At 42.9% G+C, this 15,123-nt stretch overlaps 1 protein-coding gene across 1 annotated transcript; it reads left to right on the top strand.

The window, feature by feature from the left end:
- Window positions 1-995: 995 nt before the first annotated feature.
- pkdccb (protein kinase domain containing, cytoplasmic b) lies at window positions 996-10,504 on the top strand. Its single transcript, XM_070842010.1, has 7 exons — window positions 996-1,677; window positions 2,389-2,520; window positions 4,323-4,594; window positions 4,959-5,038; window positions 5,357-5,464; window positions 9,019-9,195; window positions 9,612-10,504. Exons 1-7 carry the CDS (start codon window positions 1,054-1,056, stop codon window positions 9,716-9,718), a joined length of 1,500 nt encoding a protein of 499 aa, XP_070698111.1. The 5' UTR covers window positions 996-1,053; the 3' UTR covers window positions 9,719-10,504.
- Window positions 10,505-15,123: the final 4,619 nt, after the last annotated feature.

Below are 15,123 nucleotides of genomic sequence, written 5' to 3'. Positions count from 1 at the left end.
CTGACACGGCTAATGCCTTGCTGACTTCAGACACTGATTAACTTACACTGTTTAGCTGCTCAGCCTGCCTCACACACACACACACACACACAAATACACACACACACATGGGTTCCCAAAGCCTGACAGGCACGTACTGAATGCCAGGCACACATATAATAATAATAATAAGAGGCTGGAGAGAGGGGGCTTGGCTTCTGACCGGTGATGAGGTGACAGCCATGGTAATTTCCTGTGGCAGATCCCTGTGTAGTGAGTAGTGATGCGAAGGGAAACGCTTCATTACAGCCTCAGCACCGCCTCAAGATCTGTGACACAAACACATTTGGATAAATAAGTATGCAACAGGAAATGCACCGTAAAAAAGACTGTGTGGAAACACAGAGCAGAGTTAAATGTTAGTGTGCTGTTTCTGAACAGTCATAGATTCATTTCTGGCAGTGATTGTTTGTGAGTGAAGACAAACAGGTGTTTTGCTGCCACCTGTTGGACAGATTGTGAAGGTGATCGCAGAACTCCACCTCCTTCCATCGGGCTTTAAATAATAATATAAAAAAAATACAGGAGCACACTGCCTCAAGTTTTATGTTGAGCGACATCACAACACAACCATTATCTTATGGTTTGAATCCAATTAATCAGCAAACTCATTAAAATACTTTATTTATTTTTGGAATCAAAATTTAAGTTCTAATGTAAACTTTTTTGTGTGTGTGTGACACAAATCATGTAGTTAGTTATTCGGCCTCTTCATTTCTTCACATGCTACAGGCGCAGTGTCTGATTGCTGTTGTTAAATCAGCTGTGGAAAGCGCTTTAACACGCAGATTGAGTGACAACATGAGGTCGAGCTCTCCTGCAAAGTTGTTCAGCGGGTGTAAAGTTACGAGCGGACAGGACACACCTCTAGAGGGAGTTCCCGGGGAGGTGGAAACAAGGAGCTGATCACTTCTCCTGGAGAAAAGTCAGGAGCCCTTTCACTTGGAGCGAGCGGTCGTCCGAGCCTGCGGCCGTGCGTCTTTTCTGCAGCAGTAGCCGTGCCAGGAGAGGAAAATGCCCGGGATGGGCAACTCTTTACGCGCGGCTGCCCTCCTGGCTTTCGTGGTTCTTTCTATCCTCGTGTCACTCTTGATTAGCAGCGTGCAGCAGTTTGGAGCAAGAATATCTCACTTTTCCAACTCAACTGTTGCTGTTGATGAGGGGGAGCTTGCGTCGCTCCGCGGGGCGTTGATTTACCAACTGAACGAGAGGCGCAAAGAAATTATTCCGCTGCTTATACCCAATGATGATGATGATGATGATGAAAACGGACTATCCGGGGAAAGTCGCCCTTATTTCCAACATCACCAAGCACCAGACTCGACTCTGGATTACAGTCTGTGGAATGAAATTTCAGATGGCTCCAGGAAAGCGCATATGGATGAAATGGGCTGTGATTCTCTGGTGGACATGCGGGCTGTGGAAATTCTCGGGTCTGGATACACCAAACTGGTTGTCAAAGTTAATCTGGCCGGGGGTCAGGCCGTGGCGTTAAAACTCGTCAACGAGCAGGGGATAGACATGGCGAAGTGTTTGGAGGATTTTAAGAACCCTCAAGGCTGCCGTGAGCTCGTTTCTTACAAGCTGAAGAAAGAAATGGTCCTGTTGCAGAGGCTGCAGCATCCAAATGTCATAAAGGTGAAGCGCTTTCTCGTCTACCTTGTGTGCACACATTCAAGGAGTTATACGCTAAAAAAAAATTAAGGTTACTGTCCAAAAGCAGCATTACAGGTGGTAGTTGTTATTGCATGACATTAAAAGCAACTGCACACTATTGAACACTGTAAATACTGCTGGAAAATTATTAAGATTTTCCATAATCCATGTGCCACTGCTCACATTTTCCTTTGTCTGACACACAACTGAAGTGGATGAAAGGCCTCATTGGCTCAGCAGGACCTTCCCATGTAATTAAATTAAATTCACTGACCCTCCCCTGACCTTTGGGTCCAGTTTGGCAGACGCAGACAATGTGCCTCTGTCCTCTCTACTATCCCTGGTTACATCTGAAACCCCCAGCGCTTATTCACTCAAACCATTACAGCCCAATTTAAAACTAGTTTGAGCTAAACTGAAGGGTTTGCTTCTCACATCCAGCAGTCGTGTGTGTCTGTGTGTGTCCAGCAGCTCCATCCGTTAAATTCAGCAGCGTACAGGGTGCATTCCCCTGTACGCTAATGTGATTTTACTATAACAAGTCTGTGCTGCAGAGAGCCGGGTTGGCAGAACATCATGTCCTCTCAATTTACCCCAGCATTCAGAAGTTTTGCACACTTCAGTCTGTTGCTTTCTCTGATTTCTGCAGAGTTGAAATGCTGCGACTAACCACAGTTATTCTCCACTCCGCAGCTCAAAGGTCACTGTGCAGGAGATGCAGGAGGACGAGGGGGAGAGGCAGGAAGAGTCACAGTAATCCTGGAGCAGGGGAGTCCTCTCCAGATGATCCAGCTGCTCCAGAGTCCCTGGGAGGACAGATTCAGGGTAAGCACGTCATTTGCCGCTTTCAGCTGTCCACACTCTGTCGTTTATCCTTTACACTGCACTACACACTGGGAGGATGCGAGAGAATCTCTCCTACACACACGTTCCACGTAACGCGTGTGCAAGCCCTCGCTCTTCTTGGCAGGAGAGACGAAAGTTGAAAAATGAGGGAGCGGGACATTTGAAACTCCTGGCGGTCCGACATCTGTCCCTCTGTGTATTTGATCAGACCGTGGTTGGAATGGAGATGGGTCCTGAAGTTAATCCACTGCAGGCTAGGAATGTCATCTCACACACACACACACACACACACACACACACACACTGGTTAAGTCAACCCCCATCACAGGTATGCTCACAGTGGGAGTCAACAGAGGCTGAATTTACACTCCAGGGATCCAAGCTCGTGTGTGTGTGTGTGTGTGTGTGTTCGCGCATGGATGTGTTTGAAAGAGAAAGAATGGGTGTGTGTGTGTGTGTGTGTGTGTGTGGAGGGGTCAGAGCATGCATGCTTTGTTTTGGGATTAGCAAAAGTAACATCACAGTCTGCAAGTATCATCTCAACTGTGGGCCCCATTTTGCTGCATCACCCAAATAGCCGTTCATAATACCCCCCTCGAGCTGCTCGGCCCCTTTCAGCTACGCTGCATCTGCGCAGGCTACAGTAATCCAGGGGTGTTTGGTTTCACCCAGCCCTGTTATTACAGTGCTTCGATCCCACCAAGTGACGTCCAGGAGACTCTGAGCATTACCTAACACTGAAGCTATGTTTGTAGTGTGACAGAATCATTTCATGCTCTGTCAGTGCATGGCTAATGCCTTTATTTTGCCTTTAGTAGCCTACTTATTTTCTCTTTCTGTTTTATAATAGGACTTAAAGAGCACTATAAAAACAGTCTCAGGAAATGGCTTGCAAGTGTGGTCGGTGAAAAGTCTTAAAAGAAGATAACACTGCTTCAGAACGTTTTTATGTTTTACCAGTTTTAGCCATATAATGAAACTTGATTACATGCCCAATGTGTGACTTTATCGTGAAAAGAAAACAAGCCAGATTTAAGCTTGGCCACCAAGAATTTTCTGGTTGTGCCAACATTTTTTAAAGGCTTTTATTTGACAAAAAGTGGCAGACGTTGGAAGGAAACATGTAATCCTCCAATTAAAACAACTTTACACTTTAAACACATTAGTGATAAATCTGACTTTTTACAATATATGAAACTAAACAGCTAGTCATATAGTTGAGGGCTGAAATGTTTGTGCATTTAATTGATTATTTAATCAACAGAAAATCATTTTCTAAGAAAAAATCAGTGATTCCTGGTTTTCTAATTACATTTTTTTTGCTGGTTTTCTTTGTCTTCTGTAATAGTAAAGACAAAACAAGGTGTCTGAATGGGGATGCTGTGATGCATTTTATTTATTATTTATTCTATGGCCCAAAAGATTAAAATAGCCCTCAGATGAAATGATAATGAAAATAACTGTTAGTTGCAGCCCATATTTGATGTATAAAACGTAAACCCAAGGTGATATCTTTAAAATTGTGCTTTTTCTTTCTGTCCAAAATGACAAAATTCTAAATATTGTATTTAAAATGATATAAAAACAGTAACAAATGAGCAAATTCTCACATCAGAGAGCTGGAGGCCGTTTTGCCCAGAAGTACATTTTCTGTTGACTAACAGACTAGTTGTTTCACTTCAAGTAGCAAAGTTTTTGTAGGACAACATTTTCTCTTTGCCCTCAAACAATGAGCCATCAATCTGGCTGATCAGGTTTTGGCATGTCTGATCTGCTCCTAGGTGTGTCTGGACCTGGTCAGGCTCCTGCACTTCCTCTCCCAGTCTCCTCTGGGCTCCGTGGCTCTGCTGGACTTCCAGCCCCGGCAGTTTGTCACCGTGTCCGGCGAGCTGAAGCTCACAGACCTGGATGACGCCAGTGCCGAGGAGACCTCCTGTCAGACGGATGCAGACTGCACTCTCCAGTTTCCGCACAGAAATTTCACTCTTCCCTGCTCGGCCCGGGGAGTGTGTGAGGGCTTGAGTGAGAAGAGGAACATTTACAACGCCTACAGGTAAGAAAAGCGACATTTTTACTGCATTATAGACATGTGATGGATGTATGGAGCAGCAGCTACATGGATGATTGCTTAAATATAGGCCCTGCTGGCTGACACCTAAAATATTGTTGATGGTAACAAAAGACAGCTGGAAATTTGTGGTTTGATGGAGGAGGTGGAATGAATAAATTGGTAGCTCCAGTGGAAAAAAGGAATCTTTTTTTGTTTAAAAAAAAAAAAACCTTCACATTTTTGACAGCTTTATGGACTGTGTTTGTTTTAACACCAGTGTGTGACAAGTCATGTTCTGTGGGAACTATGTGATGGGGCATGTCAGGCTTTCTGTCTATTGGAATCAGTTGTCTTTGCTTTGCCCCAGGTATTTTTTCACCTACCTACTGCCTCACCAGGCCCCACCCGGCCTCACACACCTGGTAGACCACATCATGAACTCCACAGGTGAGGACGAGAGATGTCTTGACATGACATGACAGGACGTTAACTATTGAAGATCAGGAATCAAATCATTCCATAATTGTGTTCGTGCAATGGCACGCCACGGTCTAAGTGCTTCTTTTAATGAGCTCGACAAGATGCTTCATGACATGTAACACGGTAATGACTACAACTTGTTATCTGTTGAGATCACACTGCTGGGATTAGCCAAGAGAGCATGAGGAGGGGAAAAAAAACAAATCATCCATATTGGATGAACATGACTTTATGCATGTACTCAGTTACATCTTTTATCAGATTTAATGCATTGTGTGTGTCCAGGGGAGCTGAAAGCTGACATCAATCAAACGCTGGAGGCCTTTGAACACATCCTCCTCCTCTACAAGTCTGGCCTGCACCTGGACAACCTGCCTCCATCAATAACCAGAGGTAAGAGCTTGTGGAATGAAGGCTGCTTCTTATAAAGTACAGTGGGCCCTCTTGTACACCTTTTTTTTTTCTTTCCTCTTCTTTTCTTGGAGAGAACACTTGGCTTTTTTGATGCCCTTTTAGAGAAAACTCAGACAGTCAACACCTCTGTTTTCATTTTGTCTCTTTAAACAAAAAATGAAGGGGCGTGTTTCTCCCACTCAGGCTGTTTTGACAGCTTTATTAGGCAGCTGGAATGAGAGGACTAGACCAACAAAGTGGGATTAATCCTGCATGTCTCTGGCTCAGAGAGCACAGTCAGCATTCATTTAAAAACAATGCTGGGATTACACCAACTTATTATTTACATAAGAAATGTTCTATTAAGGTCTTTAGACTTTTTAGATAGTCATATAGAAACCTCTGTGCAAACTTGTCCAACTTTTTTTTTTAAACTCCTAATTAATGTTTGCTTTTCACAATAATTGAATTAAGTAAGTTTTAGTCTCACTTTTGCATTCTTTGAGTATAAGCTCTTACAGTCCTGAAAGCTCGCTTCCACTCACTCCACTGCAGGCCCCTCACCCTCCCGTCGTTCCTCTCAGCTCTATGAAATATTAATAACAGAATGACTGGCTGCGTTCCTGTGGCGAGATTTTCCGTCCCCCAGATGCTGGACTGTTTATATAGCAGCGCTTTGTGAATTTAATCACAGATTGAGGGTAAAGAGGCCTGGGCGCTGAGGCTGACACCAGGAGGGAATGTTTTAGCTTAACAAGGAGGTGCCATGAGTCAATCCTGCTGCTGCTAACGGTGTGTGATAAGACTTTAAAAATTGTGTGCATATTAACCACAGAGGTAGTTTCTGGGTGGAGGAAAAGCCTGGTAACATTTTTAATCTAGTTTAGTTTCAATGCATATGAACATATGTCTATGAACTCAACTAGGTTGAATTATTTTCTTGCCAATAGTTAGATGAGCAGATCTATACCACACCAGCTCATACAGTAGGCAAGCTATCACATCGTGTTGTAGCTTGTCATATCCCACAGACTGGAAAAATAAAATTGGATTCAGAGAGAGTCGGACTTTGACGGTTATTTTTCCACAGTTGAAATACCGGTTTGGGTGAAGCGCTAATTAATTTTCTTGCAGAGAATTAGATGAGATGATTGCACTCTCACAGTTTCTGTCCAGTTAATTCACGTATATAACTAGCAGCCAGTCAGCTTAGCCGAGTAAATTTGCTTGGAAAAAGGGGGAAACAGCTTGTCTGGCTCTGTCCGAAGGTTACGCCACTTTAGAAGGAAGTTAATGGTCCAAGAAATAGCCTAGTACACGATTCCACCGTAAAATTATGAATTTCTCATTTACGCTTTGGTTTTTGTACAGATTACACAAATGAAATACAATTATCATATACTATGAGTTTTAGAGGTGCTGGTAAATAGATTTTTTTAGCATTAAACAGAGTCAGGCTAACTGTTTTTGAAGTCTTGCTATGCTATGCTATGCTATGCTATGCTATGCTATGCTATGCTAACCGCTCACAGACGTGAGAGTGGCATCAATCCTCTCATCTAAGTGTTGCTTTAAAAGATTAAACAGCCAGAAGAGAAAAACAAAAAGTAAAAGATTGTGCAATTGTGTATTAAAACACACATCTGCTCATTAATATGCCTCCGCACAGAGGAAAAAAAACAATGTAGCCAAAGACACAAGTTAGCTTGATAAAAGAAGCCAAATGGCAACACAGCATAATAACCTGTGTCTCTATGTGTGTGTGTGTGTGTGTGTGAGAAAGACATCATCAAGTCTTAATTTGAAATTGCTGACAGATGGAGATAAACTGGTAATGTGGACGTAACTTTTCCACCGCTGAGATCATTTGTGATTTGATGGAGGCGGCCAGAGTCTGGTGAAGTTACTTAAAAACGGCTGTTAAAACGACGAATTTAGGAGCAGACAGAGACAAAGAGTGAGTTCATTTAGGTCCTGAGCGCTGTCATGAAATGTGTTTGATATTCTCTATGTTGATATGTGAGGAAGGCTGTTTTACCCATCCTTCATCTGAAACATAAAGAGCTTATATTCATATGTCTCTGTCCTGCAACAGCTGAGGCCTAGATCCCCAACAGGCCTCATTTTTCTTCTCCCATGAGAAGGATCCTCGAAACACTCCTTCTCCTTGTTCCTTTTTCTCAGACCCAGAAGGCAGATCCTCGTGTCTTTTTCCTCTTAACAATAGACCCACACACACACCGGCTCCTGCCATTTAGGAAGGTTAACAGTTTGTAACAGTGTGCCTCCTCCGTACGGACTCACAGACTAGGCTTTTGTCCTTTTCTCGTGTGTGTGTGTGTGTGTGTGTGTGTGTGTGTGCAGGCAGGCACATGTGTGCATGCTTCTTTCTCATGGCTCTTGCTAATGTGTAGCAGATGATTTAAGGCCAGATCCACAAGACGTCTGACTGAAAGAGTTATGATGATGAATGTAACGCAAGTGTTGGGCAGGAGGAAGGTGAAGTGATTTTTCAGAGCTGAGCAACAGTTTGTAAAATTGTATCAAATGGCGATTGTTTTAGACGTGAGAGATTTAGAAAGTTCTGGGTTCGCATTAACACGTGTAACCAAGAAAAAGAATGTGTTTGTCACTGCTAACATAAACAGTCAATTAATTGATTAGCAGAAGATTGGCAGAAAAATAATCAGCAAAAATGCAAAGGATATTGTGGCCACAGCTTCTCATTTGTGAGGATTTGCTGCTTTTCTTTTAGGCTTTAAATATCTAAATTAAATATTTTGGGGTTTTGGACTGTTGGTCAGAAAAACAAAAACAAGTGATTTGAAGATGCCATCTTGGACTCTTGCCAACTTGGAAAGTCTGCGTTTGAAAGATTGTGATTTTTTTTCGCTATTTTCTGACATTTCACAGACCCAATGATTAAGAAAGCATTTGGCAGATTAATGGACAATGGCAATAATTAATACAGCCCCATTTGTCATAAAACTGACAGCAAATGTTAAAAGAATAATCTAAAGGTTCATGTTAACGTTACGTGGTCTCTTGTGAACATGGACATGCGTCAGATATGGAAAAATGTTTTATAGGAACACTTTTTGGTGCATTTCTGGGCTGTTAGATGTTCAAAAACATAATTTATTCTATTTTTCTTTATTTCCTACACATTTTACACTTTCACAGGACACACAAGTCTTTGTAAATGACTACTACTACAGAACCTTTCTTTGTTAAACATGCTTGCACCAGTCGCAATCCCTCTGCTGCCAGCAAGCGGCCACTAAACATTATAATCAATGTCAACCAGCTGAATATAAGTTAACCATATTAGGAATCCATTTGAGACATTAAGAGCTCTGTATTTGCATAACTCGCATGCTATATCTTCACTGTCAACCATGTTCTATATTCCCCTCATTCACTGCTGCACGGTATCTATTTGCCCTCTTGGGATCATTAAACTTTCATTAAACTTTCATCTCGTCCTGAGAAAGTGCTTCAACATCTTTCACTAGCCTCATGTACTGAAGTGACATCTCCTCTTCTGTGGTTAGATTACACCGTGATGCGAGGTATGGGGACCTCTGGGAATGTGGAGTACCGCTGCTGGCCGTCCTACAGCCAGCAGGGCTGCATGCTGTCGGTCCACAGCGCCAGAGAGGCAGCGTACATCTGTAACTCCCATTCTCAGTGCAACAGCTTCATTCTGACAGGAAAGACGACGTGGACGGGTTAGTAAAGCCACTAATAGGCTCTTCCTTTATCTCTGGTCTGGAAATGTGTCATATGTTATTTATTTTTTTATCACATTGCTAATTTTGTATGCGTTTTTCTCTCTCACTTTAGCCTGGCATAAAACAGATTGCATAAATTGAGCTAGCCTCGTGCGCATTTACTCAAATTGCTCTATAATAAGCGCATATAATTACCCAGTAAATCATGTCTGCCACATGAGTAAGACTGCTGAGCAAACATACTCAGCCACTACTCCTTTAATCTTTTGAAGCTTTTAAATGTTGAAATGTATACAGTTATTAGGCATATCAAGTCAAAACATGTTACTTTACTGATGTTGCAGATGTGTTTAACATGGCTCTTTTCCTCTTCTTTTTTTTCTTTTTTTTTTTTTTTCCCCCGTGCTGTGCAGGTCGCCTCCTGGCCTCTTTCAGAAGCAGCTTCAGTCATCTGGTGCCTGACGGAACATCAGAGGTGTATGTGAAAAAAGCCAAAGCCCCTGAAGCGTCTGTGGTGTGATGAGAGGAGCGAACAGAACAATCCTGTTTCAGGGACTGATGTGAAGTAAAGCAAAATGTTGCGCTTAAGATGGGAACTGTGTCCTCCTCGTGAACGTGTTGAACGCAGCTCGGCCCTGTGGATTTGCAGGAGGAGCGTAGAGGTTGGGCGGAGGAGGAGGCGTTTGAAGTGAGGCAAGTGAATGTGATGTATTTATAGGGCTTCTGCTCAGTGACTGTTTGATCTGCCTGCCAGCTCACTGCCTCTGCCAACCACTATTTAAAGGGATTTCCCTTCAGGTACAATTAAGGGGGGAGAGCCTTGTGCTCTCTGCATGTTTTTTTTTTTTTCTACCTTGCCTTTATTTGGCATGTCTGTTGGCTTTCGTTGTGAGGCTGGGTCCCCGTAGTAGGATTTTTAAGCCAAAGAGGTAATAAGAACAGCCGCTGCAGCTCAGCGTTTGAAGCCTGAGGACGAGAAAAGAAAACAAGCTCTTATACAAATACGCTTTGATGTTAATGCGCTGAGGTTGCGGCTGTATTTTTCATGGTTCTTTGGCTTAGCTGCGCTGTGGTATGAGATGGCAACAACCATGTAAGCATTTACACATCAACAATGAGCAAAGATGATTAAAACCATTCCAGAGCAGAGTCTGTTTTTACATACTTTTGTAAACTTAGTTTATAGTGCTTAGTTCATTAATATTTATATGATCGAATGAAATGTAATTGTTCTTACATGATTGTGCATTATAGCTTACGTGCACCTTGTGGGTGAAACTTTTATTTTCAATGAAAAATTATTCACTTTTTTATGCTTCACTTATTGTACTGTACAGTTTTACAGTTTGTAATTATATAAATGTATTGTTTCTACTTTCTGCTGTTGTGGTCATTTGCATTTTTATTGAATTAAGTCTAACTATAACTAACAGCCTGTTTATTTCTCATTAGCGTGTGTGTGTGTGTGTGTGTGTGTGTGTGTGTGTGTGTCTGTCCACGGGGGAGGTGAAACTTGCATGTGTATACTGACCTGGTTTTTGTGTGTGTTTAAATCCTTTATCTTCTTGCGTGTCACCACATCTACTATCTGCAGCCCATCTGAATGGGTGAGACTGCAGACCTACGGAGCTCCGCAGAGTTTGCACAGTACCAGAGGAATGCATTCAAATGCCCCGTCATGCTGGGCTCATTATGAGCCTTAATTAATACATGTAAATTAGCTTACTTACCGGCCCTTTCTTATGTTGAGAGAGGGGGCATTACTGCAAGACAAAGGCAGCCATCAGGACAATCAGAGCTCGATCTGCGGTTTGCACACGAATGGGATTGCCATCTGTGCCTGCCAGGAGGAACCTGGCTGAGAGGTTGAGATAAGGGCAAGACTGCAGGGTGGCAGGCTGAGGGATTTGTAAAGTCAAGACTTGTAGCAGCCACAGAGTCTCTGGTGGGAGAGAAAGAGCAGACCAAATACCATTGATGTCCTGATATGCGTCAGAGACTTATGCAACATGTCAACCCCCCCCCCCCCCCCCCCCCCCCCCCCCACTCATCGCATATTTCCTGTTGCTATTTAAAAAGGGGAAAATTCAAAAACGTTAACTATTTTTTAGAGCAGAAAAAAACCAAGAATCACAAACAGAAATACAACAAACCCCAAATGTCTTTGAATGTGGTGACTCCTTTGCCAGCCATACCACTACTGACTTGAAAGAGCATGCCCTGTCTACAAATTACACTTTTATGGCTGAGACATCGGGCCTCGGGGAGCTCTTTGCCTTATGTTGGCCCCTTGTTGTCTGGACAAAGCTGGCTGATTAGAGTCTGATTATGGAGATAAGGAGTCTGAGTCAGATTAGATAAGACCAGAACAGCTCACTGGACCAACACAGCAGGACTGACTAGAAGTACTGGTTGAAAGGTTTTTTTTATCTGTGCTACAGTAAATAGACTTAAACCCCCACTGAAACACCTGCAGACAGCCAGATTAATTATTATTAATTAACACAAAAATCATTGTTATACTTTTTGGGGATGAACTTATTTGCTTTCTCACAAGAGTTGGATTTTTAAAAAATGGATTAATGTGTGATCTTTGTGCTGGTAGATGGATTTCTTTGCCTTTGGACAGAGCCAGGCTAACTGTCTCCTCCTGTTTCCAGTCTTTATGCTAAGCTAAGCTAACTTGATGGCAGTTTTATCTTTATCTTACAGACATGAGAGTTGTAGCAACTTTTTCGTCTAACTCTAATATCCGAACAAATTGGAAAAGCAACCAAAGTAGCAAGCCTTTAAAGCATTTATTCATAAATAAAGTCTTCAGACTGCTAATTCAAAGCACAAACCTCAAATTTCTTACTGGTGATAAGCTTTAATTTACTGAAACCTCCAGCTGCGGTTCATCCTCCTTCAGCTTGGAAAAGAAAATATCTGCCGTCTACTGGTTTGTCTTGGCACTCGCTATGACCGAGATAATGGATGTTCTTCTGGAAATTGCACATGTTGTTTTATGCTCAGATGTTTTTGAACACATCACCAATGCAGAACCTTGATAGGCTCATTAGGTTATTCAGTTGAAAGTAGTGGTTATTCACATCACAACAACGTGTCTTTCTCCATATTGGCTTACAGCTTTGTTGGAGAGCACAAGGTTGGTGAATCAGCACAGTGTTCTGCGGTTGTTCCAGAGAAGGTCTTCACAGCTTAGTTTTTGTATTCAGAGTTGAGTCTGAAAGTATTCACTGTCTTTCACCCAGGCTTTGTTTATTTAGCTGGAAAATATGTGTGGAGGTTTAAAGGTTGAGCTGCTCTGAGCCTTTTTTGCTTGTTTGCTTTGTTATGAAAGTCATTTTTTTGTTTGGGGATGTTTTCGTATGTGCGTCTTGGTGAAACATTTGAAACCATCATCCAGTGTTGCTGTCCACATGTTCATGTGTGGTACACTGTTCCTCTTTTTTTAACCGTGTAATTGACAAGTTGGTCTTTTCTGAAGGTTCAGGGAGAGAGCGGGGGAGGAGAAAGATTGTTTTTTTTACTCAGCTCCATACCCCTCCGTTTCTGTTTTTTTAAGTTTCCAGTTTCACCCGACTTGTTTCCGTCGGGTTTTATTCATGACCTCCATCTGGAAATAATATATGTTCATGAAAACAAGCCATCAGCAATTTTAGGGAAGAGTTGTGTGTGTGCGTATGTGTGTGTGTCCAAGTGCAAGGAGGGGGACATCAGGGCCTCTCCTGTTGGGTTCAGGCTCTACTAATGTAACAGTGTTAGTGCAGTGAGAAAGACATGTATGACTAAGTTAAGAACCAAAGCCTCCATCATCCACTCTTAAAATCCTGCTGCAATGCATTTGTGGTCTGGCTAAAGTCTTTGATTCAAATACAAAGTTAGTCATCAAATGTAAGAAACCGCAGCTGCTGGGAGAAATTACGTGTCAGGCAGGTCTTTGGCAAAATGTTTGACCTTGGCTCAGCCTAAAAATATGCATTAACTCAGTGAAAGCCTGCATAGTTCTGCAGGAAAGAAGATCTGGCTTGTGTTTGAGTTGCTCACAGGAACGTATGCAGCTTGTGACGGGAGAGATAGAGCAGATATTCACTCGACTCCAGGCTCACAGAACACCTCTGTGCCTGTCTGCCGCCTTGGCTGCGGTACACAGGAGACCGGCCGGTCACACCTGAGAGCCTCTGAAGAGTAGCCAGACATTTAGCCGGCCTGTCCCGAGCACAGAGGCTTCTTAGTTTGCAGGGCGCTGTCTGTATATCTAACTGTCTAACTAACTATTTGTCTGTCTGCCTGTCTGCCTGGAGCCGATACAATCTCTTTTAGGGCCATAATGGCTTTAGCAGGCCCTGAAGGAGAGAGCAAGTAGGTGTGTGTGAGGAGAGGTTTTCATTTCTGTCTGTCTACGTTGGAGGGGGGGGGGCGGGGGGTGTGGCTGGATCATGTTTTAAAAGCCCCGAAGTTAACCCCAGTCAAAAGGTTTATGCCTACCACTAAAGCCACAGAGGCATCTTGAAAGGTATAATAGCTCAGCGTTGTATCTAGTGACATCTCCATGGACCCACTGCATAGTGTAGCAAAACTAATTACTGCAGTGCTGTATGATATGCCTTAACATGAATTCCAAAGATCCAGAGCCAACTTTTAAATAAAAACCTGAAACGGTTTATTTATTCCATGTTTTTTCGTCACTACTGTCTGTGTCTGGGACCTTCACTGTGGGGGTATTGCGAAACCCTTTTTTGGTTATGAGATCCCCACATGTTCTGCTGCCTTGCACTCCCTACCACTGCATCACAGCAGCAGTCTGGGTCATTTTTCTTTTGAAGCCCCCCCTCCCTCTCTCCCCACCTCTCTTCCTCACCAGTCCATCCATCATACATAGTCTCTGGAACCTCCTTTCACCCCACCCGTCGTCCTCTGTTGCTTCCACTGCCCTCCCTCTGTTTGAAACGCTCCTTCAAGCCAAAACCTCCTTAGCTTTACTATTAATTTAGGCCTCCGCCACTGCTGTTAAACTGTTCCACTCCATACATAACTTCAACCCTCCATCAGTGTCCTCCTCCTGCCAGTCTTCCACGGCTCCCTTCTTGTTCCAAGTCACAGCCCACAACTGCTGTGAAGCATCTGGAGTTTCCCCCGTCTTTCAACTGAGACCTGAGGGCACGGCTGCTGAGGATCAGGAACTCTGTGTGTGTGTGTGTGTGTGTGTGTGTGTGTGTGTGTGTGTGTGTGTGTGTGTGTGTGTGTGTGTGTGTGTGTGTGGCTGACTAAAACTGCTGTTCAAATCAAAGTGCCTGCCTTTTGTTGCGTGCTCTGGAATCCCCTCCGTCACACCTCGGCCGTTTCTCAGCGGGGGGACCACTGCCCCCAGCCAGAGGAAGACTTCCTTCTCTACAGTTAATCCTCTACCAGACATACACCACAAGCTGAGTCACAGAATTATACACAAATTAAATGAAATCAGGCATTCAGGACTTATAATTTGATAAGGTTTTCCAATTTCCTCAGACAAGGCTAGCCCACATAAAATTTGACCTCTTCATTTTACAAACAATTAACAAACATTCCCCTCTCCTTAATCTTGTTAACTTTCATTACTAGCCCTATTTTTAGTTCTCCCCTAATGGCTATGCAGATAGATGGGAAGAAAGCCTTTTATCACCACCAAAAAGGCACTTTCTTTCATTTGTCTTCTATTTGGTGCATAGTTTATTGAAATCATGAATTTGTATATGATTCATGTGTTTTGGCATTTCATGTGTTACCAGATGTCTTGTTGCATTTTTAGTGGTGATTGACTTCTAGGATAAGTCAGCATATTTGGCATGCCAAAGATGTAAAAAATTAACCAAGTCACAAAAATAAAACGTCACTAAATAACTAACTATCATTACAACTGTCAAATCTGTTTGCATTCTGTCT

Source organism: Pempheris klunzingeri, chromosome 13, assembly GCF_042242105.1.
Source record: "Pempheris klunzingeri isolate RE-2024b chromosome 13, fPemKlu1.hap1, whole genome shotgun sequence".
NCBI classification, from domain to species: domain Eukaryota; kingdom Metazoa; phylum Chordata; class Actinopteri; order Acropomatiformes; family Pempheridae; genus Pempheris; species Pempheris klunzingeri.
This window is presented reverse-complemented; position numbering and strand designations above follow the sequence as displayed.

Coding starts and splice junctions, on each gene's coding strand:
- pkdccb (XM_070842010.1), top strand. CDS start 1,054: ATGCCCGGGATGGGCAACTCTTTACGCGCGGCTGCCCTCCTGGCTTTC. Junction 2,521..4,322: donor CCTGGGAGGACAGATTCAGG/GTAAGCACGTCA, acceptor ATCTGCTCCTAG/GTGTGTCTGGACCTGGTCAG. Junction 4,595..4,958: donor AACATTTACAACGCCTACAG/GTAAGAAAAGCG, acceptor GCTTTGCCCCAG/GTATTTTTTCACCTACCTAC.